Raw genomic sequence first — 27,900 nt, 5'->3', positions numbered from 1 at the left:
TCGATCCTATAAAGCAACACCAGAAAATCGTGAATGGGTCTCTATTATTGAGACAATATCAGCGACTGGCCGTCGACTATAGTGTCTCGTCATATTTAAAGGAAATATGCTCCAATCAACGTGATTTACAGATCCAGATACTCCGAACTATTCCTATACGGTTTCACCTAATGGATGGACTTCAAATACTATCGGATTGGCCTGGTTATCTTAGATATTTCTCCCTCAGATAGCAACGAATGGCTATCGACTCCTTCTACTTAATGGGCATAAAAGCCACGCTACATACGAGTTTATATGGCAATGCCATCTGAATCGAGTGGTATTAGTCTACTTAATCCCTCATTCAAGCCATATTCTCCAGCCACTAGATCTTGCATGCTTTTCGCTCCTAAAATGCCGCTATCGGGATGAGATTACTAACTTAGCAAGGTACGACGACGCCTCGGCCGTAAAGAAGAGCAGATTTCTCAAAACCTATGAAAAAGCGAGTAATAAGGGCCTCTTAGAGCCTCATATCCGTGCGGGATGGAAAGCAGCTAGCATATATTCATAGGATCCTCGTAAAGTCATTCGATCTAGTCAGGTCCTTCAAACTAGCCAAAATGAGCGAATACTACCAACTACGCCACCATCACGCAAGCAAGCTCAGTATGTATCGAATGATATTTATACGCCACTTACTCGACAGCAAATACGACAGGAAACGAAGTCGATTTCAGCCCAGGAGACTCTTTCTCGCCCAGTACGTCGATTACTCCAAAAAACGGCTAAGGCATTCGACCAGCTACAATGGGAAATCACTACTCAATCACAACAACTCACTACTCAGCGTCAAAAGCTAGATAAGCTAGTTGCTAGGAGACAAACGCGAGTCGCAATCAATTGCAATGAGGTATTTGCGAATATCGAGACTATCAGGCAAGCCAGGCAGGGTATGGAGGCATTAGAGGCGACAGCGAGGTCTAGTACGCGCTCAACCACTAGGAATACTACTAGTAATAGGCACTTGAATGACTCCTTAACACCATTTATGCATCAGTTTAGTGTCAATGGCCCGGTAGAATAGGCAATTCATGATTTAGTTGTCGTGGTGGCGATAAAATCGAGTGTTCCATTACTAGGTTGGTTCATTACGTGGTGCCCAGACTTACTCCGAGTCGCTGCGGTGCAACGCTCCGCAACTTTAATAAGCAGTGGGTGATAGGTCAGCCTTATAGACGCGCTCCCCCAACTCGAACAAGGCTGGCCGGTATATCGGAACTTGAATGGCTGGGCGCCTTAGCCAATATTTGGCGTACACATGTTGCAAGTTTACGTTTTTCCTTGTGCTCCCTATGTGTATGAGATGATGGCTTCGTGGCCTCGACTGCCCACTTTTCTTTTCAAACTTCTGGCGCAAGGCTGGCCACAGTAGCTTCTCTCATTGCTGGTTAAGCTCGCTTCTGCAGAGTTGTGGCTAAGCTTGGTGAAATTTCTCACACAAGTCAGAACAATGTTGGTCAGTCGTCGATGGGCAGACACAACAACTCGAGGGCACCTAGAACGCTCCTTTCGTATCTGTCTCGACCTTTTGTCCACAACCCAAGGCCCTGGGGCCCGAAGAGCCATGTCTTCGGCGCATTTCAAGGGAGCCGTCAAGGCCTCCTTTTGGAGAGGCGGCACTTCTAAAGGTATCTTCTTCAACTTTTGGGATCTGCCTAAGTGGTTTCAACAGACGTTGAGATCTGATCGAGCCCCGGACGAACTTCAGACCAAAAGTTTAGAGCAATTCTTTGGTGCTGTTATGGGGTCTCCGGATCCATATGGCAGGCAACTTAATGGTATGGGTGGAGGCATCTCTTCCTTAAGCAAAGCCATGGTTGTTTGTCCGCCTACTCAGCCTGGCGCAGATGTAGATTACACTTTTTTCCAGATAGGAATCAAGGACGGCGTAATAGATATGGCTGGGAATTGTGGAAACCTTAGTGCTGCGGTGGGCCCTTTTGCCTTGAATGCCGGGCTTTATCAAACTCAAGGTCAGGGTTCGGACACAGGCGGTGGGGATAGGGACAAAGATCGACAGATCATGATGCGAATGAGGAACACCAATACAAGAAAGATTATTGAAGCTACTTTCAAAGTATGCAAATTCAATGGTAACTGGCAATTTCACTATCCTGGTGACACAAAAATCGATGGGGTATCCAGCACAGCATCTAAGATCACGCTATCATTTCTGGATCCGGAAGGCTCCAAGACTGCCAGTGCCTTGCCGACGGGAAATGCAGTTGATATCATCAGGGTGGACAACCTCTCAGTCCAGGCTTCCTTGGTAGATGTGAGCAATCCCGGGATCTTCATCAATGGCTACGAGATTGGATGGAATCCTAAAGCCACTCCAGATGAATTGAATGCAAATCGCCCTCTTATGGATAGCCTGGAAAAAATTCGCAAGAAAGGCACAGAAATGATGGGGCTTGACCCCCAAATTAACAGTGTGCCAAAAATTGTCATGCTTTTCCCACCCACCGATGAACAGATGGACATTGCATGTCAAGCTCTCTCGATGGGCCAGGCACATAAGGCGGTGCCGGTCACTCTTGCGCTTAATCTCGGGGTGGCTTGCAAATTGAAAGGAACGCTCCCGTTTCGTCTTTCGAAGCATCTCTCTCCCTCGAATACCATTATTGGGCACCCATCAGGCACACTTGAAGTTGGCGCAGCAATCGGTAATGGCAAAATCAGGAGCGCAAATCTAATCAGAAGTTCTCGTTGTCTTATGGACGGGTATGTCAATACCCTAGGAAGCGACGAGGAAGCTCTTGAGCAGGATGCATAGCTACTCAACAATTAAGACATCGACGTCCTGCAACATATTGGACTACTTTTGAATCACAACACCACATCCAAACACCCCAACTCAGGATCGATAGATTTGATCTTTTTAGGGGCTCATTCTACTGCATGATGCTCTTCCAATACGAATGCCGGCTACAACCGCCAATAACAGGCAAAAATTCCTGGACAGTTCGAGATGATAAGTCTTAAGAAGCTTCGATAGCGCAACTTGCTCTGGCGATTGGTTCTGACTGCCAAATGATGGGATGCATTCCTTCCTTGCAAAACCTACGAACAAATCCATCGGGCAGAGATTTTGCACACCATCCTTTCCCTGCCTTTGGTGTTTTTTCATAGCCCTGACGTGGTGTTGTTTGCTGCACTCTAGAAAACACCAGGTCCGCCTCTCCCAACGACCACTTGCTGCAGAACTCCTCTGTCCCTCTCATATCCAATCCAGCTTCCATGTTATTGAGAATCAAGGCAGCAACGAATATCGCGCAGAACACAACACGGCATGGCCTACGTTATATCAGTCTTCCAAAACAGCGACCAGAAGAGGAGTTGCAACCATGCTTTCAGAGCACCCAAAGTGATTGTTAATATCACCGGGGCTTTCCAAAAGAGGCCACTCACCTTTCCCATTTCTGATGCGCGTTGAGCCGATAGCATCGCATCTCCAGCGTACGAGTTCTCGCCGAGGTCCAACGCAGTCTAGTCCTGCATCTCATCCCAGTGCCAGGGCGCAAATGGTTCTTTTGAGTGAAGCTTGACATTCATTCTCCACTCCGATCTTGGGCAGTCTCGATAGTCAACGACGAGATTGATACTGACGTTCCAACCACCACCAGCGGCTCGGATGATGGCAAAACCTCAGCACGGGTGTTAGTCTATCCATCAGTCCCAATTACGCAAGGTTGAGGATGTTCTTCGGACACTCTTTAGGTAATCTGTTAGTATTTAAAGTGTATAACCTAATGTTTCGCGAAAATGCTTAGATAGTAGTACCGGAATCGAGATATAATCTTGAGGGTGAGGGCGAGGTTAAGGGTGAGAACCCTACCTCTTTAGATCTTGGGTGTGGAGTTTGAGGTACTACCTCTGTCGAGGGGAGCTAATGGCCTGCGGTACTCGGGGCGCCTGAGCGACGATCAACTAGCGCTGTTGCATCGTGATGTCTTGGTCCGATGGAGGTACAAATACTTGAGCAACCCGCAACTCGGACCGATGATGGAGTTTTCTAGCACACCACTGTCGACCGTCTAGACTTCGCTCAACAATATGCGTTTTCCGAAGCAAGCTCGATGTCTATGGCCTGCGCTGCTACTACTTCCCTCGGCATTGAGTTCTCCGGTAGGCGGAGCTGAGGCTGATCGAGCCACCAATACCACCTTCGACTACGTCATTCTCGGTGGCGGCACAGCTGGTCTAGTCCTCGCCGGAAGGCTCTCGGAGGATCCTAACGTCACCGTCGTTGTGGTCGAAGCTGGAAACTTCGAAAGAAGCAACCCCAACGTGACGACCGCCAGCGTCCTTGGCCTGGCGAAGAACACCCGTGTCGACTGGCAGTATGAAAGCGTCCCTCAGGTATATGGAGGGAATCAGAGCCTCATATGGAGCGCTGGGAAAGGACTGGGTGGTTCCAGCCTGATCAATGGCATGACCTACATCCGGCCTGCTAGCTCTCAGATCGACCTATGGCGTTCTCTGGGACTGGACCTGGGATGGAAGGAATATTTTGCTTCGGCAAAGAAGTCAGAGCATTTCCAAATTCCGTCAACCAACCTCACCGCCATCGGGGCAGCCTATCAAGAGTCTGCCCATGGATTTGCTGGTCCGCTTGCGACATGCTACAGCCCACATATCTCAATGGGAGACATCCACGAAATCTTCAATGATACGTTCAAAGCGCTAGGTATCCCGCCAATCCATGATTTCAACGACGGAGATCTCAGGGGCTTTGGCGTGCAGCCGGTCACTCAAGACGGCCATGCGGATATCAGGGAGGATGCTGCCCAGGCGTACTATTACCCAGTACAGAACCGTTCAAACCTCATCGTGCTTGTCAACACCACCGCGACCCGCATTCTCTGGTCGGACAACGATAGCGCCGACGGTAAAGCCGTGGCTTCAGCAGCTGAAGTTATCTCCCAGAACGGGGTGATATCAAACATCTCAGCAACCCGGGAGATCATCCTCTCGGCGGGTGCAATCCGCAGCCCTGGGATTCTCGAGCACTCCGGAGTTGGAAATCCACAGATCCTCTCTAAACACTCCATCGATATCAAAGTCCCTCTTCCGGGCGTAGGCGAGAATTTCCAGGACCAAACCACCATCGCGGTCGTCGCTGCCACCACGAGAAAGCAGAATTTCACCGGCCTGCCCGCCTTCGTGGCACACGTGTGCCTCCAAGATCTGCTAGGACCGGATACCACATCATTCTATAACAAGACACTATCCCAGCTTCCCAACTACGCGGAACAGATTGCAGCGCAAAACAATGGCGCATCCAATGCCTCGGTCCAACAACGCCTGCTCCGCACACAACTCGACCTGCTCTATGACTCCAACACGCCCACCGCGGAAATCGTCCCCCTTGCCCTCGTCAACCTCGTCGGCGTCATATCCTGGCCCTTGCAGCCATTCAGCCGAGGGAGTGTTCACATCACCTCATCCAACGTCACAATCCTTCCAGCCATCGATGGGAAGTTCTTTCAATTCGAAGTCGACGGCACCCTGGCCGTCGCGAGCACAAAGTTCTCGCGCAAGGTGGTGGCGACCTCACCGTTCTCGGATATCGTCAATGCATCGACGTTGACGCCGGACTACACCCTCGTTCCTGAAGATGCCAGCGATGAGGTCTGGCTAGACTGGATCAAGAAGAAGTCGGCGTACCAGCCGAATTATCACCATTTGGGAACTTGCGCAATGTTGCCGCGCGACATGGGCGGCGTGGTGGACAACAACTTCACAGTCTATGGGACCAGCAATGTTCGGGTTGTGGATTTGAGTGTGATTCCATTTCAGGCTGCGGGACACTCCACGGCCCTGTTGTACGGTGTGGCCGAGTGGGCCGCTGAGAAGATTAAGAAGGACTAGAACTTGCAAGCTGTCTCTGACAAGGATAGCATACAGTGTGGATGCCCCGTGATGGCGAGGCGGAACGCACGCAGCTCGCTCTGGGTGCACCTGCGTGTTCTGCTAAGAAAATTACTGACAAGTCGATCACTGTCACCGTTATCGGCGAGCATAAACCTGACGACTCAGTAGGGGTATCGATCCTCTAGGCCTGCATTTAGAACTTTTTGCATAATCTTGACAATATAGGACCCCACCCTACCTGCATGAAAAAGGGTTTGGCTACTGACCTTTGCGGAGATACTATATACTTGACTAAGTAGAATACATACTTACTCCTCCGATAACTTGTTTTTAACTCAGGTACTCGCGCCATGTCAAGCGGTGCTAGGGATTGATGGTCAACCCGATGGTAACGGGACTCTAGTTAGCAAACCAATCCCCTGATTCTGCTTGGTCTACTTTTCGTCGGACATCAACATCCGTAGATACGCCACGATGAACAGTCATCCGCCGGCCCCTTGGTCAATACACCCCGCACTCGACCTGGCCCTCTTTCTCCAAACTGCATATCGTCATAATACATAAATTTTAAACATCTTGACAAATTATATGATCTTGCGCTCCTCTTGGTCCTTGTCAATGGCTACAGTGACCATCCCCCAGAGCCATGAGGTCACGGTCTGGATCCAATGCGGACCTGAGCAGTGATCTGCGTAGCTCATTGGAGCTGATCTCATATTTCACCATGTACTCTCCATAGTAATTGACTTTGGAGATACAGTGCTATTCCAAATCGAAAGTTTCAACCTTGTGTGAACAGTTACATAGAGCTATCAAACTGCACCTGATATTCGCCAACTCATTGTGGTAATCTCGAACTGCGAATCTCAGTCTGACTTTAGTACCCCCAGCACTCTGAATTCTTTCCACAATGTCTAGTCAAAGCGGCCTCAGCAGCTGCTGCATCTCCGGTTCGGTCCACAGTGGCAACCCAAGCGGGCGCGAAGACACCATTGGCGGGATCGCGACCTACATTGCCGAGCCCTCGGACAAATCGACTGCGAAAACCGTGGTGTTCTTGGTCGATATCTTTGGGTGGAAGTTTAAGAACGTTAGGCTCTTAGCGGACAACTATGCCAAAGCCGGCTTCTACTGCTACATTCCTGACGTCCACGAGGGCGATTCTCTACCGATTGAGTTTCTCCAGAGCGTCGAGCCTCCCTTGAAGGCAAAAGAGCAGGAGGGCATTGTCAATAAGGCGAAAGAAACAGTTGATGTCATGGCGACGCTTGGTCCTTGGCTGGCAAAACATCGCGAAGGTATTGCCGAGCCGATTATCAGTGGGTTCATCAATACTGTCAAGAATATCCCTGGCACGAACAAGGTATGTAGTATAATGCTTGTGGAAGCAGACAATTCCCTTGTGGCAACATGAGCTGATTCGTTGCCTGCTGATAGGTCGGTGCCATCGGATTCTGCTGGGGTGGGCGATACGCCATACTGCAAACCCACGAGCGAAAGGAAGGACAAGTCGGTGGCGTCGATGCCGCTTACGCGTGCCATCCGTCGTTACTCGCCATCCCTGGTGACATCTCGCCTGTCGCAAGACCCACAAGTCTCGCTGTTGGAGAGAAGGATAGTATGCTGGACTTGAAGTCTGTTGAGCAAATTCGAGAAGCTCTGAACAAGACCGGTGTCCCCTCAGAAGTGAAGATCTATGATGATCAGGTGCACGGTTTCGCGCTCAGGAGCGATTGGAGTAGTGATGAGGACAAGAAGGCCATGGATGCTGCTGAGAAGCAGGGTGTTGAGTGGTTCAAGAAATATTTGTCTTAAGAGAAGTCTCATTTTTGAGTCTGGCTGTGCTTCAGCTAAGAGTCGTAGACTGGTATGTTGGATGCGACGTTAGATAGTTCTGTGCACCCGCATTACATTGATGTATGGAGTTTCACGACTAAGTAATAATCGGAAAGGCTAGCCAGAATAGCCATGTTGCGCAGAGTTCAAACCTACAATTGTGACTGGAATTTTCTCTTTTGAAATCCCCAAATTGATACGATAGTCCCCTCGGTGCAAGTCCAACGAAGACAAAATCAGATCGTATAGCCTCCTCCTCAACAGGAGGGAATTTTTGTCGACAAAAGAGACGGTGAGGCCTCGTCTTAGCACCAACAAATGCCCGACTTCCATGTGATGCAGCTCACGACCGACGAAATTTGCAGGATGACTGTGTTATGAGTACACTTACAATGGGACTGGGCCGAGGTGAAGCTTGTGGGGGTCTCTGGGTCCAGTAGACCATAGAGGCGAAAAAGCAATATGTCCACACGGAACACCTTTCCAAACTCGCATAGGTCCACCATTAATATTAGGAGCATTAGATCGTAATTTGTTCATGTCACGCATCAAATGTATCCCAGTAGATAAGGCCACAGAGTGTGGCACACCTGCTCAGCATGGGTCTGGTAGTGGTCGAGAGCTAGTGCTCTTTACTCACTCGGTAGTTGATTTCGCAAGGAGCCGGGGTACAGGAGGACGATGGCAACCTCGGATGATCATCATCCATCCCTCACTCCGTCCCTACGTGGCACTCGGACTGTGGGAAGTCATTATCCTGATGAAACTCGAGGAGATGAGCTTTGGAGAATGCTGCAAGAACACCGCACTCGTGATCCTTTCGAACACGTTCTGTTCGCAGCTCCAATCGACGGAGGTCTTGTCGATCCTGGGCATGACTGACGATTCACCATTGAGGGCGCCCTGGGACCCGGGATTTGGCTGAGTATGAGTGTAACCACTGCGAGTACCTAGACGCAGCCGTCATAAATAAGACGAGGCATGTTCCGCTCGCAAAAACACTGATGTGAGCCACGCAAGGACCCGCCCTGGCCGTTCCTTCGCTAATTTAAGACGTTAGTCGAAGCATACCTGCAAGCATCGTACAAGGGAGGAACAAGATAAGGACCACAAGAACCAATCCTACCAGATCCTTGGATCAAGATTGACCTGAGGCAAGAGAGTAGCGCGATTTTGAAAGCTTCACAATGCTTGTTGTAGTTTAAAATATTGCATGAGAGCAGAGCCAAGCTCTGATAAGCATCAACTCCACTATTGGTGGTTTACCCCAGGTCTCAAATGATCCTTGCATTTCTGCTCCAATGAAAACCAAGAGTAGCCATTCGTCTCAAGTGTGGGGCGGTTCGCAGACGTCGGTCGCTAGGAGATGGAGTATTATCAGTCCTGCTGTAGTGATAAGCTACTCTTGCGAGGCTTGTGAATGGTGATCTTGGACAGCGGGGGTCGTGGGTAGGGCGCCAGAATCGCTTCATGTGGTGTGAGTTTTCACTGCCACTCCATGACACGATCTGGGTCGAATACGAGGACTCGCTATCTCTCGGAATTGCGTACGCTCCATAAGCAGCCGATGTACGGGGTATATGAAGGGAGGTGTTATGGCGTCAGAACTGGGTCCTTGTATTTAAGAGGGCTCTTCATGACCGCAATCTGCTGTTAGCTGGACCCCCCGAAGTCACCCAGCAGCCATCCAGGCCCCTTCTGACCCAACTCGCGCGAAAATCGCAGTCTGTTTACAAAATGTCTCTAGGACGACGTTGGGAAGCCGATACTCTCGTGGCACCGGAATGGCTCAATAATGGAGATAATGCTTGGCAGCTCACTGCAGCGACTCTCGTCGGCTTGCAATCTGTACCGGGGCTCATGATCATATATGCTGGGCTGGTCAAGAAGAAGTGGGCAATAAATTCAGCATTCATGGTGCTCTATGCGTTTGCAGCCGTGCTGATCTGCTGGGTTGTATGGGCATACAAAGCTTCCTTTGGCAAGCAGATGTTGCCATTTGTCGGTGTCCCAGGGCCCGCGGTCGGTATGGACTACGAACTCCAACAGGCGATTCTACCAGAGGCCGGGCTCAAAGCAGCTTATCCAATGAGCACAATGGTTTACTTCCAATTTGTCTTCGCGGCTATAACGGTGGTTCTCATTGGAGGAGCGGCGCTTGCGAGAATGAATTTCCTCGCATGGATGGCTTTTGTTCCGCTATGGTTGACCTTGAGCTACACCGTTGGTGCTTTCAGCATATGGGGAGGCGGTTTTTTGTATGATCTTGGTGTTCTCGATTACTCTGGTGGGTATGTCATCCACGTATCTTCGGGAACAGCAGGATTTGTATTGGCATACTGGGTGGGACCCCGACATCCCAGAGATCGGACTGAATTTCATCCAAACAACGTTCTTCTTGCTCTCACCGGTGTGGGTCTACTCTGGCTGGGTTGGAATGGTTTCAACGGGGGAGATCCGTATACAGCATCGCCCGATGCGGGTGCAGCAGTGTTAAACACGAATGTTTGCACCGCGATGAGTATGCTGACATGGACTGCATTGGATCTGGTCTTCTTTAAAAAGCCTTCTGTCATCGGAGCAGTACAAGGTATCATCACTGGTCTAGTGGCAATAACTCCAGCGGCAGGATTTGTTGCAGGATGGGGGGCTATTATCATCGGATTTTGTTCTGGCTCAATTCCATGGATGTCGATGAACATTCTTGGAAAGCAGAAATGGTTCTTGGATTTTGCTGACGATGTTGTTGGCGACTTTCACACTCATTTGGTGGGCGGCATTGTCGGTGGGTTCCTCACTGGTCTCTTCGCGACCAGTGAAGGCACTGCTGCATTTGCTCTGGCACCGAATGGAGGCGCAATTGATGGAAATGGTCGGCAGGTCTGGGTACAGATCGTTGGTTTCCTCTTCATCATTGGTTGGAACATATTTTGGACGAGCGCTATCTGCCTCTTCATTCGATACGTTCTTCGAATACCGCTGCGGTACAGTGAGGAGGTATTGCTGATCGGTGATGAGGAGATTCATGGTGAACTCCCGTATGCATTCTTCCATGATGGAAGGCACGATTATGTGAGTCTTTCCAACGGCTTTTATTTCAATCAGCTGACATGTCTCAGGATGCTAGGTATGGGCGACCAAGTATTGATGTGGAACGCACTGGCGTTCTTGATGGCCTAGAGGCTCATGGAGGTGTCGAGACTGAGGCAGGTGAAAGCTCAAATGGCGCAAAGGTGGAGAAACAAGAATAGGACGCGATTCCTTTGCCTCTCGTTCAGACACACAGCGACAGTGACAGAAAATGAAGACACAGTTAAACCCCATGAGGAAATAGGACTGTTGGGAAATCAGGTTGCATATCATCATCGTATTTATTGGTTTCACGTGTCTTTTCGAGAATTCAGCCGTAATCCATACGAATAGCAATATAGCAGGCGATGATAAACCGGTCCCATGCACTCGTTGGTGTTGCGAATAGGATGGAGGAACCGACGACGTCAGCGTAAATATATTGAATTGCACTAGACTTTCAATCCCAATTTGCCAGGTTCGATTATGGCATCGAAGATTTCCAAACTCGTCAACTCACCCTCAATCTGATCCAAGGGCGCGACGAAGGCCATTTGACTCCAACTCTGCCAGGTGTTTCTCCCGCCAAAGACCAAAACTTCAAATCGGCCGACGAATTCATCGTTGACCCAGCATCGAGCACCACGCACAACATCTGTCGTGATAGTAATATTGACGGGGTTTTCGAGGGATGGACTCAGCTCGACGATCTGGTGAGTCGACTCGGTTTGATTGTTAGGAGGATTCGCCCATATGCGTCCTGGACTCACACCAACTTCATTGGGGAAGATACTGCTGTCTTTATATGTGGTTTTTTGAAGTGGATAGATAATTCCATCCGCAATGAAGACGAGGTGGCTCCCACTCTGAGAAGAAGCCGTCAAAGAGAGGGAAGCGTCCAGGGATGTCAGGTTAAATGGCCCTGTTGCCGTGAGCACAAGTGTGTAGTTCATTCCCTTGCTTCCGTGACCAAGATCGACTGAGGTGTTTGTTGAATCTATGTTAGTCCATGATATTAACGCTGCATCGCTCTCGGGGTCTGTATGTGTCAGAACTCTGTCGAGATTTGCGCCTGGGCATCTGGGAGACAAGAAATCAATGGTATTGTCAAGGTCATCAAGGTCTAAGAGAGGACCGCGACTTCCACCCCACGCTCGCGCACCAACAAGTGCGATTCCACGACGAATCGCGTAATATGCCTCTAGCTGAGTGCTAGCATTAGGCCCGTTATCATTCCACGCAGCGAGGATTGCGCCTTTGTTATGACGAGAGTTTGCAGGTACTTGCATGGTAAAATTCACTGAATTGACAAACTGCGGGTTCCATTGGACGGCTTCTTTCCCCGCAAAGTGCGTGACTCGAGTTTCGTTAAAGAATTGAGCGTAGGGTGCTGGATTGATTGGCGTGTGGTCATTCTTCAACGACATATATGCCCATTTGTCATCTGAATTGATATAGTCGTACCCATCCGTCTCAAGCTGTACCGGGTCTGACTGACCATACTGCCAATGCTGAAAGATGATATCTTTCGAAATTGTCACATTCTCTGAAGGCTCATGCGTTCCCCAGATGCGGATCTTCTTTCCATAATTGGTTCTAACCCAATTGGCCATCTCATTGACGAAGTTGATGTAATCATCGGCCAACGTCGGATCATATTCATCGGCCCCAATATGGACCTCACTGGCGTGAATTCGAGGCAAGACATCCGCCCAAATGCTCTTGACGAAGGGAATGGTCTCTGGATATGAGAGATTGAGAAGGTCTTTCTTTGCCAATGCCATTTCTGGTTTCCATTTGGTGATTGATAGAGCATGTCCGGGAGCTTCGATCTCGACAATCACTGTCACCCCTCGACTTGCGCAGTGTTGCTGAAAGTCTTCAAAGTCTGCTGGCGATAGAGTTTGAAAGACTCGTTGGACCATCCCTTCGAGACTTGGATCTTCTGGTCGTATAGAATATTGCGAGTAAACTTTATTCCATGTCTCATTGTGACCTCGATTGAGAGGGTAATTATCGTTGGAATGATAATGAAACTCCGACATCTTGAAAAAGGAGGCATATGTGCATAAATCTTTCAGAAAGTCGAGAGCATACCATTTGCGGCCTGCATCTAGCATGAATCCCCTGGTAGCATATGCAGGTGCGTCGACGATTTTACCTGCTGACAATGGTTCATCCACCGCAAAGAGGAGCTGTTGAAGTAATGTTCTTGTTCCCCAAAACAGTCCACGTGCTCCTGTACCACCGATGTAAATAGTCCCATTGCCAGGTTGGTACTCAATCTCATACCCTTCTTCAGTTGGCTCATCATTTTCATAGGCAATATCAGTCTTATCTCCACGAAAAGCCCCCAGCACAATGCCTCTATCATTCTTGCATAGCTTATCGATTGGTGTCAGTGTCCATTCTGAACGAGTGACAGAACTGATATCCTGACGGAAAACTTCCGCAAATTGGTCTGCTCTCGGCCATATGGAGTCTAGTGAATCTTTATCTCTGGTGGGTGCAAAGTCATTGTAGATGTAAATTGTCTTTGAATCCAAAATCAAATCCAAGATGAGTCCGGGACTTGACGAGCTGCTATTGAGTGGTGGTGGGAGCAATTGAAAGGCGTTGGACAGATGCAGAACCAAGGCGAGAGCTGGGGTGATTCCGGTCAACAACATTGCTAGTAGGGCTGACTTCCTGCAACCTTGATTGCTCTACAATCGTTCTTCAAAGAAGACTGATTAGAGCTTGATATGATGCATTTAGGGACATCTTCAATATATCGAGGTTTCAATCGTCCTTGAAGCTTACCTCGATCCTATGTCACGGTATCATTTAGTAGAATAAATCAGATTGTCTGAAAACGCCCCACGGATGAGAAGGACTTCTACAATGCAAGAAAGGTGCGAGTAAACCCCACGAAATTGAGATATAGGGATACAAGCCTGGTTTGCATGCGCAACAGGCTCTTCGGGGTCTTCGATTTATACCCACGTGGGGTAGCAGTCCTTCAAGGAAGCAAAAGGCGATTCATTATTGCATGGGAGTGCTATTTCAGCGTGCAATGTGAAGCTGATGTCCGGGGTGTGATGAGGAAGCGGGGATGATGTAACCGCATCATCACACCTGGCGATCATTGCTCACCTTCAACCGAGCCTCAAGCTGCAGAGACCGCTAGGTCATAATGAGACAAAGCGACTAGTAGGTCAGTCATAGTGATATTTCCACAGACTTGAATGATGTCTCAGCTGTTCTAAAAAATAATAGATTCGGGAAAAGAATGGCGTTGGTTGTGAATTCTGGCACTGGCCTTGGCGTGTCAGCCACTGCCACTTTACGCGTGTGATTCCAGGCAGGCACGCGTCACGCTTGCAGGTCCTGGGTAGCCTCCACCTTCTTCAAAGCACCATAATGCCACTTACCTAGGTACTCTTTGAGTTGTTGACCCACTGCCGTTGCTCGCCTCTGCTTTGTACTTCGGACTATCAGCTAGGACAACTTGTTGAACTTTCTAGAAAACCTGTTTCTGGATCCTGCCTTTCCATTTCTGCATTCATCGCCCTTGGAAAAGATCTGAAGCTCAAGCTAGCCTTACAACCTGGCCCAACGTGAGCTCACATCAAATCAACATGGCTACATATCGCTTTGGTAAGCGGGTCCCCAAACCCACCCTGAAGCATCGTCTGCAACATTCGGAGGTTGATTTGACACGTGCTGTCCGCGGATCTAATCAATGCTGAGATTCTAGTCTCATGCTGCTCCTCCATGAGACTTGACATGCTCACTGGAATGATTGCTAACAGTTCTCTAGAGTTGTCTACTACGAATCGGGCACTCTGTCAGAACACGGAATGTAAGAAGAGTGGTATCAAAATCCAAAAGGGAGAGTTCCGCATGGGCACGTTGGTAATATTCGAGGAGCACGCCACGTGGAGGTGGAAGCATTGGTAAGATCCTCTCTGCTGCTCTTGGCGCCACAGTACTTATCAGTCCGTAGGGGATGTGTAACGCCTCTACAGATCAAGAACCTCCAGGATCAAGTCGGCTCTGTCGAGGATCTTGACCTTGACAGCGATCTGCCTGCTATTATTGACGGCTACGATGAGATCTCCACTGAATTCCAGGACAAAATCAAATATGCCCTTCAAAATGGTCACGTCCATGATGAGGACTGGAAAGGTGTAAGTCGCTCCATGTGATACTGTACACGGAACCACTGCTCACCCACCATGCAAATAGCTCCCCGAGTTGAATCGACCAGGTCAAAAAGGAATCAACAGACGCACACCAAAGAAGAAGAATGTTGCCGAGGATGAAGAGCAAGGCTCCAATACTGCAGGCGATACCCCAAGTGTCTCTAAGCCCAAAGCTAAGAAGAGCCGAGCCAAAAGGGCCAAGGTTGAATCGGACCAGGATAGCGATTCAGCATCCCCATTGCCCCAAGCAAAGAAGGCTGGACGCCGAAAGCGGAAGGTCGAGGACAGTGAAGATGATCTCCCAGCCAGTCCACCAAAGAAGAAACCTGCCAGTCGCAGAAGCAAAGCCGCAATGAGTGACAGCGAGGACGAGGTCATGCCCAAGGCGACCACTTCTAGAGGAAGGCAAGCCACAAGAGAAGCCGGTGTGAAGGCTGAAGGTGACGGCGACCCGGAAGAAGCAACACCGGTAGCAAAGCCGAAGAAATCACGCGCAAAGAAGGTCAAAGCAGAGCCGGAAACTGTTGTCAAGCCCGAGCTTGATGTTGAAGATGAAGATCCTCCTCTTGCGGCTCCAAAGACAAAGCGAGCTCGTGCATCCAAGAAGAACGTAAAGGCTGAACCAAGCGTCGAAGATGAGGATGAAGCACAGCCAGCCTCCAAAACCAAACGTTCACGCGCTGGAAAGAAGGTCAAGCCTGACCCAGAGGATGAACAATCCCTCTCCGACATCGAGGCTGCCGCAACGTTCAAGCCGGAGCCCGAAGACGAAATGACCATGGACGCAGCTCCGATGAGAGATGAGTCTGCGGAAGAGGACAAGGAGGAGAAGCCTGCCGCGCCCAAGAAGAAAGCTGCCAAAGGAAAGGGCAAAAGCAACGCCAAGGGTAAATCTAAGGCGAAGTGAAAATGTGTTTGAAAGCTCACAAGCAACACCATCGGAGCCCTCGGATTTGCTCTCCTGATCAGACCAATTGCCAAACAGTGCTGATAGCAGTTCACCCCGACCACTCAACTGCATACTCGACAAAGAGATATCCTCTATTACTACTACACACAACAAGATATCGCTGCCAGTCCCATCTCTGTTCCCCTGATCCACTGTCACACCAGACATGTACGAACAAAAGAGCAGAAAATGTGGCAACACGAAGTGTTTTCCTATTAGAGCTAACGATCTACATTGTTTTCCCTCACGCATTCTTATTTTATGTTGGCGAAATGCGGAGTGCTGGGACGAGCACAAAACGCCGGTTAGAATGGCAAGGCTGACGAGGGCATGGGAAGGACAGATACATGGTATATGTAGCGTACCTGCCTACCTACCTACTTACTAAGACAGACAGACAGACAAAAGCAATTCGTGTTCTGACCGACCATTTCCGCGTCACCATTCTGTTCTGGTGCTCTTGCTTGTTCTGTTATGTTGCATACCTATTGGCATGTTCTGAAACTTTGCGTGAAATGAGCCTGAGATCAGCCATTGTCAGGAAACAAACACCACACTATTCGGCAGTCCAATGGTAAGATAAGGCAGATGAGAGGTTGAGGTTGCTTGTAGTCTAGATTAGGGTATATTGCTTGAGAGTCTTGTTCGTTTCTATTTCTATCTACTGCCATCTCTATACTCATACATGCAACAATTCCATTAAGCGAAAAAGGGGGTATGTGTAGAAAATCCGCAGCCCTTCCGTTCTCTCAGCTAGAGTGACGGGTAGAACGCTCCACCCGAGAAAATATCCTCTAAACACCTCAAATGTCCAACTCTCAACAACCCACACGAAGATTGATGTTACGAGGTTACCCCGATGACTTTGCCAACCAAATCTGCTTCCGCATTCATTTTCATAAATCAAAACTCTTTGCTGGCACCAATATCAATGACATCAAAGACACCGGTCTCCGGAATAGCGTGATGTTTGAGTGCCTTCTTGAGCAACCTAGGCGGTTCGAGAACATCCTCCTCGGTCAAAACCCAGGTTCCCCAATGCATTCCCAAGGCTTTCTGACATTTAGTATCTCTGAAGATCTCCACCGCATCTCTCGGGTCAGCGTGCATGGAACTGAAGAGCCAACGAGGCATATACGCTCCAATGGGGATTAAACCCAGATCGAAGGGACCACGAAGTCGACCAATGTCGGCGAAAGCAGGACAATGTGGTAAATCGGCGTACTCCTCGGCGTAGTCATCCTTTCCGTCAGACTCCTTTGGCACTGCCCGATAACCTGTGTCTCCACCAAACCATAGTGACTTGCCACCAGAAGACACGCTCCAGGATGCCCAAAGTGTTGCAGCACGATCATTCAGACTGCGATTTGAGGTATGCTGGCATGGCAAACATGAGATGCGGGCCGTTATATCTGCGGAAGGCTTTTTAGGATCATCGACTGAAGTCACACTTGTCTGGTCAGACGTTGTGGAGTGTTTCTTGTCGGCCGGTTTTGAGGGTGTTAGATTGAAATCGACCTCCTCCCACCAGTCGAGCTCTGTGCATTTTTCTATGCCGCACGCGGTAAACCATTTCTTGTTTCCCAGAGGGACGAAGAATTGACATTCGGGGTGACGCTGGGATATGTCCATTATCGTAGGGTGCGACAGGTGATCGTAATGGTTGTGAGAAATGACGACGGCGTCAATCGTCGGAATGTCGGATATCTGGCATGGCATTTCTGTATATCTTTTTGGACCAAGCCAGGAGAGTGGAGAACATCTCGCGGTGAAGACGGGATCAAATAGAACCCGCAGGCCAGAGGGGAATTCGACATAATAGCAGGCATGACCGAGCCAGGTCGCTCTTAGTGATGTGCTTTCTGTTCTCGAAGAAAGCCATGACGGGGCCTGGACCGTCACTGTGGGGGGAGTGGTGTTGGGGCTATTGGCTGCGCCCGACAACCGTCTTGAGATCATTCCACCCATTATCCTCCAGGGAGAGAGGGTTACCCACGAGGGCCAGGGATTTTCGAAGCCATGGCCGCTCTTTGCATGCCAGGCTTTTGCTTTTGTGACTTCATCATCTGGTTTTTCACTTGCAATCGAAGGAACTGCGACAGTAGCAGCGTAGAGTAAAGCAGAGGTAGAGGAGGTAGCCATGATTCGGAACGGAGTCCGTGAGAATGGTGTGCGCACAACAGAGGAATGGAAAGTAGCTTGTGCAGACGAGAAGAAACGGAGGAAGGATCGCATGGGGGGAGAGAAAGGAAGGGAGGGTTGGTGACAAAGGCAGACAAGATGACCTTATAACGAAATACGAATTGGCATCGACGGGGAGTCGAAATGGAATGCCTGGCGCCTGGAGGATACAATAGACAACACGACTGGACAACAAGTCAAGTTCTATTAACGGCAAGTCCTCGTACCGAAAAGCTGCAGTAGTGGTAGAGGATTCATTCAATCTGCAGGGCTCAATGTCGTGACGGCTTAAATCCGAAATCCGTGGACGCCTCGTGTTGCACTTGCCATTCTGTCAGACTGCGGGGAAGGCAATAACGTTGCTGGTTTGATCGTTTCCTTCCCGAATAGTCTCCCAAGTCAGACACCGGATTATTCTTTTTCCATTCGGATTCGGCTCAACTAAACACCCTTTGCGACTCGCAAGTTCAAAATCACCCAAACCAGGTCCACCTCTTAATGCTTCCACCAAGCAAGACCTCAAGGTTATGCAGGGCGACAATGGAGCAGTCAACGTTGCCTCCAACATTTCATCACCTTCCAGCAATGAAGTCGTGACCAACCCTGTGGAACAAAAGCTCGACTTGGCTCGCCAACTCACGGCAGCAACCAACAGTCCAGATGGCGGTCTAATTGCTCAGTTGACGGGCAATCCCTTCTTCACAGCCGTTTGTACTCCTCGTACTCCATCGTCTGAGTACTCGCTCTGACTCTTTCTAGGGCTTTGGTCTTGCAGGTCTCGGTGCTCTTGCAACTTTTGGCCAAAGAGGCTTGCGACAAGGCGCGGGCCTTCTCCGTCGCCGACTCCTTGTTGATGTCGAGATCAGCGTTCGCGATGATTCCTACCCCTGGTTCTTATACTGGATGACCCTCCACGAGCGCGGAAGATTACTAGCAGGAAGAGGACAGCAACTAGCACAGAAGCAGCCAGGCAGATTTGAGTCTCTTCTCCAACGACTTACACCCGGTATGCGCCACTTGGCAATTGAGACTGAAAAGAAGGAACTACCCAATGGCGCAATTCACACGAATTTCGTCCTTATCCCTGGACCTGGACGACACGTTATACGCTACAGAAATGCCTGGATCTGGGTGAATCGTCAACGTGAGTCGAAACAATTCTCCATGGATGGAAAACCTTGGGAGACAATCACCCTTACAACCCTCTATTCGCAACGTCATGTCTTTGAGTCCTTGTTCAAAGAGGCTCATGACATTGCAACTCAGTCTGTCGAGGGAAAGACCGTGATATACACTGCCTGGGGGACAAAATGGGACAAATTTGGCAATCCCAGAAGCAAGCGGCCGCTTGACTCGGTCATCTTGGACAAGGGTGTCAAGGAGAGAATAGTGAATGACGTCCAAGACTTTTTCTCTTCTTCCAAGTGGTACTATGAGCGAGGCATCCCTTACCGGCGAGGCTATCTTCTGTATGGGCCTCCAGGTACCGGAAAATCCTCCTTTATCCAAGCATTGGCTGGACATCTCAATTACGATATCGCAATGCTTAATTTAAGCGAACGTGGTTTGACAGATGATCGCCTAAACCATCTACTCACAGTCATCCCTCAACGAACCCTAGTCCTTTTGGAGGATGTCGATGCAGCTTTCTCAAATCGTCGTCAAGTTGAAACCGATGGCTATCAGGGTGCCAATGTCACCTTCTCCGGCTTGCTCAATGCCCTGGACGGAGTTGGTAGCGCAGAGGAACGTGTCATTTTCTTGACCACAAATCATGTTGAGCGCTTGGATGAGGCCTTGGTTCGACCTGGAAGAGTCGACATGACGGTTCGGCTCGCTGAAGCCACAGTTTACCAGATCGAGCAACTCTGGGAGCGTTTTTATGGTGAAATCGACACCGATCATACACTCAAGAGGGGATTTCTTTCCAAACTTCGCGAGCTTCGAGTTCTGGAGCCTCTCACGCAGACTGCCAATGCTGAAGTCAGCCGGACAAGTATGGCTGCTCTACAAGGACTCTTTCTGTTCAACAAAGGCAACCCACAAGGTGCAATTGATATGGCATGGCAATTAGCACCAGGTGAAGTACCAAGTGCAATTTCGAAATCACAATCTGGAGTCTCTACCTGAGCGACTTGTACAAAATGTACCATTACTAACACTGGATATCCCTGGCTAAGCTTATGTCACCACTATGTGTTTGTTTAAACTAGGATTGGCATGAATAATTATTGTGTTCACTTGTATCATATCAGATTGCCATATTGTTTGGCCAATTCCCTCCTTCCATTTCACCTTCACAAGCCTCTTTTCTGCAACCAGCTCAAAACCTTCTCCCCATATTCCCTAGGATGGCTCAATACAACCCAGTGTCCTGCCTCAGCAATGACCTCCGTCTCAGCATCGATCCCAAGCAGCCCTGCATTCTTCATCGCCTCATGATCCTCACCTTTACAGCACACATCATCCTCGGCCCTAACCAACAGATACGGCACCTCAATCACCAAATTACCCAGCGCCTCTTCGTTCGCTTTTTCCTGAAATCCACCAGCCAAAGCCCGATACCACATCAAGCTCGCCTTCAACCTACGATTGTCCCCAGCTTGGACCTTCGCAACCCAATCCCTCTTCAACTCCGGCGTCGCATACGATCTCACCGCGTATTTTTTATCCCTGGCTAGCGCATCTCTGAACCCGTTCTCTTTGCAGAATGTCTCCTTCCACGTCTCACCGCTGCCGTGCATGATCGTCCATAGCGTGTCAATGTGCTTGGACATGAGTTGTGGCGCCTCGTCAGACACAAAGAGGTGCCAATACCATGCAATGCCGTACCCATGCGCTTTTTGCGTCATCTCAATGAACCCATCAACGGAGAATGGCACATCGCTTGGCGGGAAGTAGTTCGTGTTTGTCAGTGTCAGGGCCAGCACGCGTGACGGGTAGTAATTGTAGAAGCGCGATGCAAGGCCGGCACCCTGTTCTCAGACATCAACTATCGTCCATCAAACTGGAGCAACCCTCGGGATATTATCTTTATGACAACTGAGAGAGGAGAGAGACTAATCCACCACAGGCCCACAGTTGTATTCCAAAGATTCAAAAAGAGAAATACTAACCCAATCATGCGCCCAAACCACCACACTTGGCACACCTTCCATATGCAAAATCTCCAGCAGATCTGCCGCCATGGCGCGGAAATCATATTCTCGCTCGTCAAGGGGCATCGCTGTCTCCCCACTACCGAGACAATCGGGTGCGATCACCCCATAGCCTGTAGGCACGATGGCGGCGTCAAGCACGCCACTCCAGCATGATGCGTCATCGGGCCAGCCGTGCAGGAGGAGGATTGTTGGTTTAGAGGTCTTTGATGGCAGGCAGGTATAATAAGTGTATTTGTGGCCGCGAGATACCATGAGGGTTTTCTTCGTGAGGTGAATTTCCATCATTATGAGGTAGCGGCGACGGTAGTCGATGTTACGAGGAGGACGATATTTATAAGCGGCTGCCAATTGAGATGCTATGGTCCTATCATTTATATACGCCCTGAGCTCATGTTTCAGCCCCAGACCTTGAGCAAGCTTTCCTCCGCCGATCATGGCGGTCCATCTCCGGTCTTCTGCATCAAGCTGACTCTTGCTTCAGTCTCAATGGACATCTCACTGGCTCGCGCTGGCGGAGTCCGTCGTGTTCAGACGAAGCGTGAACACTTGGCGGGCGGAATACTATCAATTGGCGAATTGGACATAAAATCCTGCTGGCAGTCCAGGCCATGCATTGTTGAGAAGGGTTTTGTGGACAACCGTTCCGTCGTCAGACATGTTACCACCAACATCCATTGACCACCGCTGATCGTTACAATGGCCATGACAAGGTAGTCGAGCTGGTCGTTGGCGGCCCCGATCCATGCTGTGTAGGTAAGCGCTAGCCAGGAACGGTCTCTACAAGAGTCAATAACGACGAGGCTTCGTATAGTAGCGCAAGGCTGAGTCACGTGATTAAACGATGCACATTGGCCCCTTTGTCTGGTCTATCTCCTGTTTGGAGAGGCTTATGGCCTTGTATTGATGGAGACTGGGAGGACATCGACTTTGGGATGTGGACTTGATATGTCTGGGTTCATTTACCTGTCAACATTATTCTTCTTCAACGGCAAACACCATGTTGGTTGGGGAGCAAATCCAAAGTGGTAAACTGTGGGCTGGTGTTGAACAACCATGGTGAACAAAGGGAAGAATATGAATCGTGGCAGTGTTTGGCTCTGAGATGCATTTTATTCTTTGTTTCGAACACTGGAGTCTTTTGTCTGTCTAAAGATAGATGACGGTGTGATGCTATAATGGTAAATTGCGATTTAGGAGGGCAGAAGGATATAATCAATCTCCTAGTCCCAAGGTTGTAAATGTAGAGATGGTTTCAGAGACTCACTGAAAATTTCGCTGAAGCACAAATAAATCAAGCATATCTTCTCATCTTGAAAACAAATATGTCGGGCTTGTCATTGGGAAAGCTCTTGCCCATCATCGATGCCGAGGAGTGTATTCCCTGTATGGCTAGACTCACCAGAAGGGCATCCACTGAACCTTACATGGAGATCATTGAGGAAGAAGAGCCTGGCCAGATTGATTTGGATATCGCTCCGTGTTCGGATTCGGATTCGTCGTCCTCGTCGTCCGCTTCGGCAGCAGTACCACCCCCACACTCAACCGCATCGCTAGTACCAAGTGACGAAAAACCAAGAAACGAAATTCCAAAGGACGTTCTTGAATATGTCGAAAGGATAAGAGTGGCAATCAATGCTCAAAGAGACCGGACCGCAGGAGCAAGGGCAGCAGACTCCACCCCAAAACCCAATGTGAATGGTAGCGCCAAACAAGCTCACATTACCACCAAAAAGCGAACAGCATTTCCGAACGCTCTTGCCGAGAGGACCAAAGACATGCTGAGGAAGCTCACGGACAGCAGAAAGAAAGTGTCAACATTGCTAGTCGTCAAGCCAAAAACAAAAGCGAGAAGTGAAAAGAAGCCGGCATCCATCAAGGATCGCACGGTTTTGCTCGGATTAACCAAGATTGGCCGGGTCCAGTATGTCCACGGGGACAAGAAAGGCAGACCGATCTCACTGTCCGCTGCGTGTGGCTCTGTCAGCGATAAGGAAGTTGGTAGTCCTCTGAAGAGCCCAGGTGCAGTCCACGAAGAAGATGAGGGCCACTCTCTCTGGATAGAGACGAATGACACGCGCCCAAAGTATGACTTGCGCACTGGCAGAAGACTGGGGGAGTCAAGATCATTGAATCATCGAGTCAAGGATGCCGCAATTAGTGTGCGTCGATCTGCTGTGAAAGGGATTGAGACCGGCAGAAAACAAGTATCCAAGAAGCGCGGAAAGGGGAAATGGTACAAGATCAAGTAAATGACTAGGCTGTTTTGTCTAATGGAGGAGTTGTAGCGACTGAGGACATCATTGTATGAATCATGCCTGGGGCCTTAAGCAACGACAAAAGCATGATTTCCAAAGAAAAGGATAGGGGCGCCCCAGGTTTTCAAAATTGACCGTTAATGAATCTGTAACCATGAGTAATACATTATTAGAGCCATCGAGATGTAGCTAGCCCGTCCCTAACTAGTTCGCCCTCGTATTGATTGATGAGTTGCGCCACCTCGCCAGAAGCGACGTTCTGGCGCAGGTTCGCCGTTTGCAAGCCGTTTTGAAACCTTGATCCAGAGTTTGGGGTATGAGAAACGCCGAGAGAGTACGATCCATTATTGGCAGAAGAGAAGCACTTACCGGAACATCTAAGTACTGTTTGGTGAAGCAAGGCTCACAGATCATACCTTAAGCTATGCGAGCTGCGGTGTGGTTTCGCTCCTGCTTGAAAATTAAATCACGGGCGCTTTCACCCAGCTAGTTGAAGCTAATTTGCCTATTTCTCTCGAGAGTCCTCGCAATTATTTCAAGTTTGGATTCCCTAGGCAACGCATGGAACTATTTAATCGCAGCCATGTGTCAAGATTTGGCATCGTCTTTGTGATTTTGTACACCGAAAACCCCGTTCTATCTCCACTCAACTTCTAGTTGTGTCTCAACTTTATAATACAGTGTCTGTTTCCTGGTCCATCTAATAGTCTGCGAGGTACGTTACTGTGGATCGATATGTAAGTGTCTAACCTTTCACATTACTCATGTCTCATTTTCTGTCCGGTTCTGGGTCTGACCAAGGGATAAGCTCAATATCGCTTGACGTCTCGTCCGATTTGACAGCTGTATTGCTTTTGTGCGTTTCAAAAAGGATGTCGTCTTTGCTCTTGTTGTCGTAATCAGGCTTCTCAATATCATGCTGCTCCACCGTCATGCGGACGTGAATATTTCTGTCCTTCGAACTGCTAATCCGGCTGAAACGGCCAGTAGCAACGTTCGAATTTCCCAGAGTCCTAGAGTGAAAGTGCTGTTGTCCAGATTGGGTGTGATATTTGTCCGAGCTAGACAGTGAGCCTTTGGAGATCAATCGTACATATGGTCGGAGTGACGGTAGGCATGCAATGATGAGCCCAATATTGAGGTCTAAAGAACTCCATAGCTCTATCAAAGGAATCAGAATCGACAAGGATCAAAGTACCAGAATAGAAACGAATAGGAGTTGAAAGTAAACGTACCAACGGTTGTAAGTGGCGCCGTTCCATCAAGTGCTAATTTGATTGTGAGGAAGCGCGTTAGGGAGAATGCAATATTGACAATGCCGAGGCCAAAGACACAATACATTCCGATTTTCATTGGGCGACGCATATTTAAAGTATGCACAATCATGAATGGCGCCAGGAATACTAAATGAAGTGAGTATAATGTCTTTCTAGGTCATCTAATGTGTAGATTCGCGGAATTGAAAAGGGGGCCAACATACTAAGAATATCGGATGAGAAGTTGAAAGCCCATGCCACAACGAAGACATTTGAAACTTCCGTGTCTTTACACATTTCGATACTAAGATCCCTACACAAGGAAAGGGTTTTCAACCCCAAAATTAGTCAAGTCTACGTAAGGTTGAGGGAAGTGTAGGGGTATGTACGGCTGATGACTTACCACTGTCGTCGTACTGGGAAGCATAAAAACAAGGCAAGACATATCGAAATGACATAGCCCATGATTGAATATGCAATAATAGCGTACAGGACCTTCCGGTAGGTCTTCATTTGGGGTGGAAATATCTGGAGATATACTGCAAGGATCGACGCTTTGCATAGGTACAACGTTGAGAAGAAAGGAAAGTTGCTGATCCAGAAGAACTAAGGAATGTTAACCAAGTGTAATCAAATCAATAAGCTAAAAACCAGATTTCCCTGCTTCTCAGACATGGGGATACCATGGTTGTATTGACAGAATCAAGGTAAGAAGGCTAACCTTGAGTGCAGTTTCAACCACGTCAAGATCGGTTATGCCACCGAGGTTTGTTTGGATTTCTGGTCTCAGCACATCCATCCTTAGAAAGGCGATGTCGAAGGAACATGTTGCGACCGATGAAAAAAGGGCTAGGATCATGAAACAGTCACTAGCCAGGAGGCGTTGTCTATTGATCTTCAGGCGAAGATATAACCGCGCGACAATAGCTGCGAGTGCGATCGAGATGAGGGTCCATTCTGCTGCCTGAGAAGGGTTGTTGTCAGCCTAGTGCATCCTAGACTTGACCCCAGATTTGGGGCTCGAATATGGAAGTAGAAGACATGGTCACTCACGATAACAGCGGCGCCGGATGGTGGTGTTGTCTTCGGCATTTTCCTGGATTAAAGTTCCTTTGATGGAGTGGACATTCACGTAGCCATGACAATTGCGGCTGTGAAGAAAGTTATTGCTCCTGTGCTCACCTCGTTCATAAGCAGCAGATATGTTCATTCTTATTGAGTCAAAGCCCCGTTTCGAGGCTGAATTTTCGATACCATCATGCACGGCTTGTTAGGGACTCGTGCCCCCTAGATTCTTATCAGACGACAACTTGGCTTGACCTTGGACCACGAACCATTAGCTTGTAAGTGGCTTCAGTCTTTTCCATCATGGGAAACTGGCGTAGAGTTTATGTATATTTGACTTCGTAGTAGTGCACAAGTGTAGCCGGGAGGATTGTGCCGCCAGAGAGGTCTCCAATCGGGTGGACGCCGAGACTGAACAGGCGAGAGAGCCTAATCTGGTATTATGCAACTACACATCGTCTCCCCTGCAGAAAGCTCCCTTAATACGAGGAGCGCCCGAACGGCGCTTCTTGCTATCATTGGCCCTTCAGCTTTGGTGCTGAAGCCAGGTGCGAAATCGAGGCAAATGTGTGAGAGTGGAATGCTTCGAGCTGACCTTGGTCGCCGAGCATATCGGAGAGGTGGTTCATCGCCACGATTGTGAAAGGACGTTCTATCCGTACCTTGAGCATGCGCCTCATCTTCTCTAGCCCTCTCTTCTTTATCCGTGCTACCGTCTCGAGCTGGCGCAGAATAACGTTTGCCACAAATGAAGAAGCTTACTTTCACCTCGTAAGCCCTTCAAGCTCGGGAAAATACCCACTACCCAACTGTCCTGCGCGACAAGCTATTGGATCGACATGAAGGTTAACCTTGAGACTCGCTACTCAACCCAGATCATGCCACTACCAGTCAACAAGGAGGCGACGACAAAGCTTGCACTAATGAGATTAGGTATTTAGTAGCTGATCGTTGATTCAGTCCTGTACTCTTCACTTATATAGACATTACGCTTCGCTCCTACTTCATAGCCCTTTTCGCACGGATCACTGCATCCTATATTTTGGACGAAGTAATATAGGTAAACATGTCCTCTAACTAAGCTCCGGTAACAGAATCGCACGATATGGCTCCGAATCGAGGACGGATTCGTGTGTCGATGATTAGTGTATGCTATTGTACAAACTACTGCGTATATGGTAAGTAGCTCGCTTATTTTCTTGGTCTTTGAAGTTGTAACTATCCATATCTTCGCGAAGGTGAGGGCAGTTTTGGGAAACAACAATGTATGGATACCGAGTAATTGAAGACCAAGGAGGCGTGTTCCATTGTAGGGAGTACAGAAAACGCCGAAAAGTAGCGTGATAAGCCCCTTAGAATAGATACCTTATCTTGGCGAGGCAGCAATGGTGAGAAGTGCGGAAGCGGCACCTGCGGAGCAGAACAATTAGGCAGGCATACGCAAGGCTCCAACCCTAGTTAGGTCTTTGGAGGTGCAAACGATGACGCTTTTAGCGGTCCGCTTAACCGAAACGGACTGTGGTTACTTATCGTTTAACCTTACGGCTCAGCTAGCGACAATTTTATTTGCCCCCTGCGGTAGCCATATTATCTAAACAACGATTGTATCATACTATCTTTATTTAATTCCTTTGGGAAAGGCTCCCAAAATTGTCCCATGCCTCGAGTACACTTCGCAACCGCCGCCGGATACCGCGTGCGGCTTTGGTACTTAGGTGCCTAATGCCTGCACGAGGGTGCTCTCAATTTATCCCTAGTGGAGAAGAAATGGCTCCCTATATTGACTGCACTGATTTTGCTAATACTATTGTCTCATAAGACTCAATCCATGAGAGATGGGATAACGGTGATATTTCACATATCCGGGCAGTGGCCAGGGATATTGCCCTGCATGGGCTTGACGATGATGCAACATCTGAAGGGAAACAGATCCAGACCTTTACGAGGCTCGAGCTAAGACACGAACTGGTCCATGTTTCTGCCCACTTTAGATCCCAAAAGAGACATACTCGACAGCCC

The 27,900-nt window shown here is 48.9% G+C and overlaps 10 protein-coding genes across 10 annotated transcripts; 7 read left to right on the top strand and 3 right to left on the bottom strand.

Moving 5' to 3' along the window:
• Positions 1–1,609: 1,609 nt before the first annotated feature.
• Positions 1,610–2,821, top strand: LTR84_008501 (uncharacterized protein; the record flags this gene model as incomplete). Its single annotated transcript, XM_064852046.1, has 1 exon — positions 1,610–2,821. One exon carries the CDS (start codon positions 1,610–1,612, stop codon positions 2,819–2,821), a length of 1,212 nt encoding a protein of 403 aa, XP_064701951.1.
• A 1,280-nt stretch (positions 2,822–4,101) lies between these two features.
• LTR84_008500 (uncharacterized protein) lies at positions 4,102–5,919 on the top strand (the record flags this gene model as incomplete). The annotated part of the gene is made up of 1 exon (XM_064852045.1): positions 4,102–5,919. The coding sequence occupies one exon, from the start codon at positions 4,102–4,104 to the stop codon at positions 5,917–5,919; it is 1,818 nt and encodes a 605-aa protein (XP_064701950.1).
• A 913-nt stretch (positions 5,920–6,832) lies between these two features.
• On the top strand, positions 6,833–7,737 carry LTR84_008499 (uncharacterized protein; the record flags this gene model as incomplete). The annotated part of the gene is made up of 2 exons (XM_064852044.1): positions 6,833–7,285; positions 7,360–7,737. The coding sequence occupies 2 exons, from the start codon at positions 6,833–6,835 to the stop codon at positions 7,735–7,737; spliced, it is 831 nt and encodes a 276-aa protein (XP_064701949.1).
• Positions 7,738–9,495: 1,758 nt separating this feature from the next.
• On the top strand, positions 9,496–11,009 carry LTR84_008498 (uncharacterized protein; the record flags this gene model as incomplete). The annotated part of the gene is made up of 2 exons (XM_064852043.1): positions 9,496–10,830; positions 10,878–11,009. 2 exons carry the CDS (start codon positions 9,496–9,498, stop codon positions 11,007–11,009), a joined length of 1,467 nt encoding a protein of 488 aa, XP_064701948.1.
• A 270-nt stretch (positions 11,010–11,279) lies between these two features.
• Positions 11,280–13,496, bottom strand: LTR84_008497 (uncharacterized protein; the record flags this gene model as incomplete). Its single annotated transcript, XM_064852042.1, has 1 exon — positions 11,280–13,496. The coding sequence occupies one exon, from the start codon at positions 13,494–13,496 to the stop codon at positions 11,280–11,282; it is 2,217 nt and encodes a 738-aa protein (XP_064701947.1).
• Positions 13,497–14,447: 951 nt separating this feature from the next.
• LTR84_008496 (uncharacterized protein) lies at positions 14,448–15,921 on the top strand (the record flags this gene model as incomplete). Its single annotated transcript, XM_064852041.1, has 4 exons — positions 14,448–14,466; positions 14,630–14,765; positions 14,816–14,999; positions 15,058–15,921. The coding sequence occupies 4 exons, from the start codon at positions 14,448–14,450 to the stop codon at positions 15,919–15,921; spliced, it is 1,203 nt and encodes a 400-aa protein (XP_064701946.1).
• Positions 15,922–16,866: 945 nt separating this feature from the next.
• Positions 16,867–18,105, bottom strand: LTR84_008495 (uncharacterized protein; the record flags this gene model as incomplete). The annotated part of the gene is made up of 1 exon (XM_064852040.1): positions 16,867–18,105. One exon carries the CDS (start codon positions 18,103–18,105, stop codon positions 16,867–16,869), a length of 1,239 nt encoding a protein of 412 aa, XP_064701945.1.
• Positions 18,106–18,671: 566 nt separating this feature from the next.
• LTR84_008494 (uncharacterized protein) lies at positions 18,672–20,274 on the top strand (the record flags this gene model as incomplete). Its single annotated transcript, XM_064852039.1, has 2 exons — positions 18,672–18,851; positions 18,904–20,274. The coding sequence occupies 2 exons, from the start codon at positions 18,672–18,674 to the stop codon at positions 20,272–20,274; spliced, it is 1,551 nt and encodes a 516-aa protein (XP_064701944.1).
• Positions 20,275–20,441: 167 nt separating this feature from the next.
• On the bottom strand, positions 20,442–21,590 carry LTR84_008493 (uncharacterized protein; the record flags this gene model as incomplete). The annotated part of the gene is made up of 2 exons (XM_064852038.1): positions 20,442–21,119; positions 21,261–21,590. 2 exons carry the CDS (start codon positions 21,588–21,590, stop codon positions 20,442–20,444), a joined length of 1,008 nt encoding a protein of 335 aa, XP_064701943.1.
• A 1,037-nt stretch (positions 21,591–22,627) lies between these two features.
• Positions 22,628–23,554, top strand: LTR84_008492 (uncharacterized protein; the record flags this gene model as incomplete). Its single annotated transcript, XM_064852037.1, has 1 exon — positions 22,628–23,554. The coding sequence occupies one exon, from the start codon at positions 22,628–22,630 to the stop codon at positions 23,552–23,554; it is 927 nt and encodes a 308-aa protein (XP_064701942.1).
• Positions 23,555–27,900: the final 4,346 nt, after the last annotated feature.

This window comes from Exophiala bonariae (genome assembly GCF_035927105.1).
Source record: "Exophiala bonariae strain CCFEE 5792 chromosome Unknown scaffold_31, whole genome shotgun sequence".
NCBI classification, from domain to species: Eukaryota; Fungi; Ascomycota; class Eurotiomycetes; order Chaetothyriales; family Herpotrichiellaceae; genus Exophiala; species Exophiala bonariae.
Note: the sequence above shows the minus strand (reverse complement) of the source record. Positions and strands in the feature narration are given on the sequence as shown.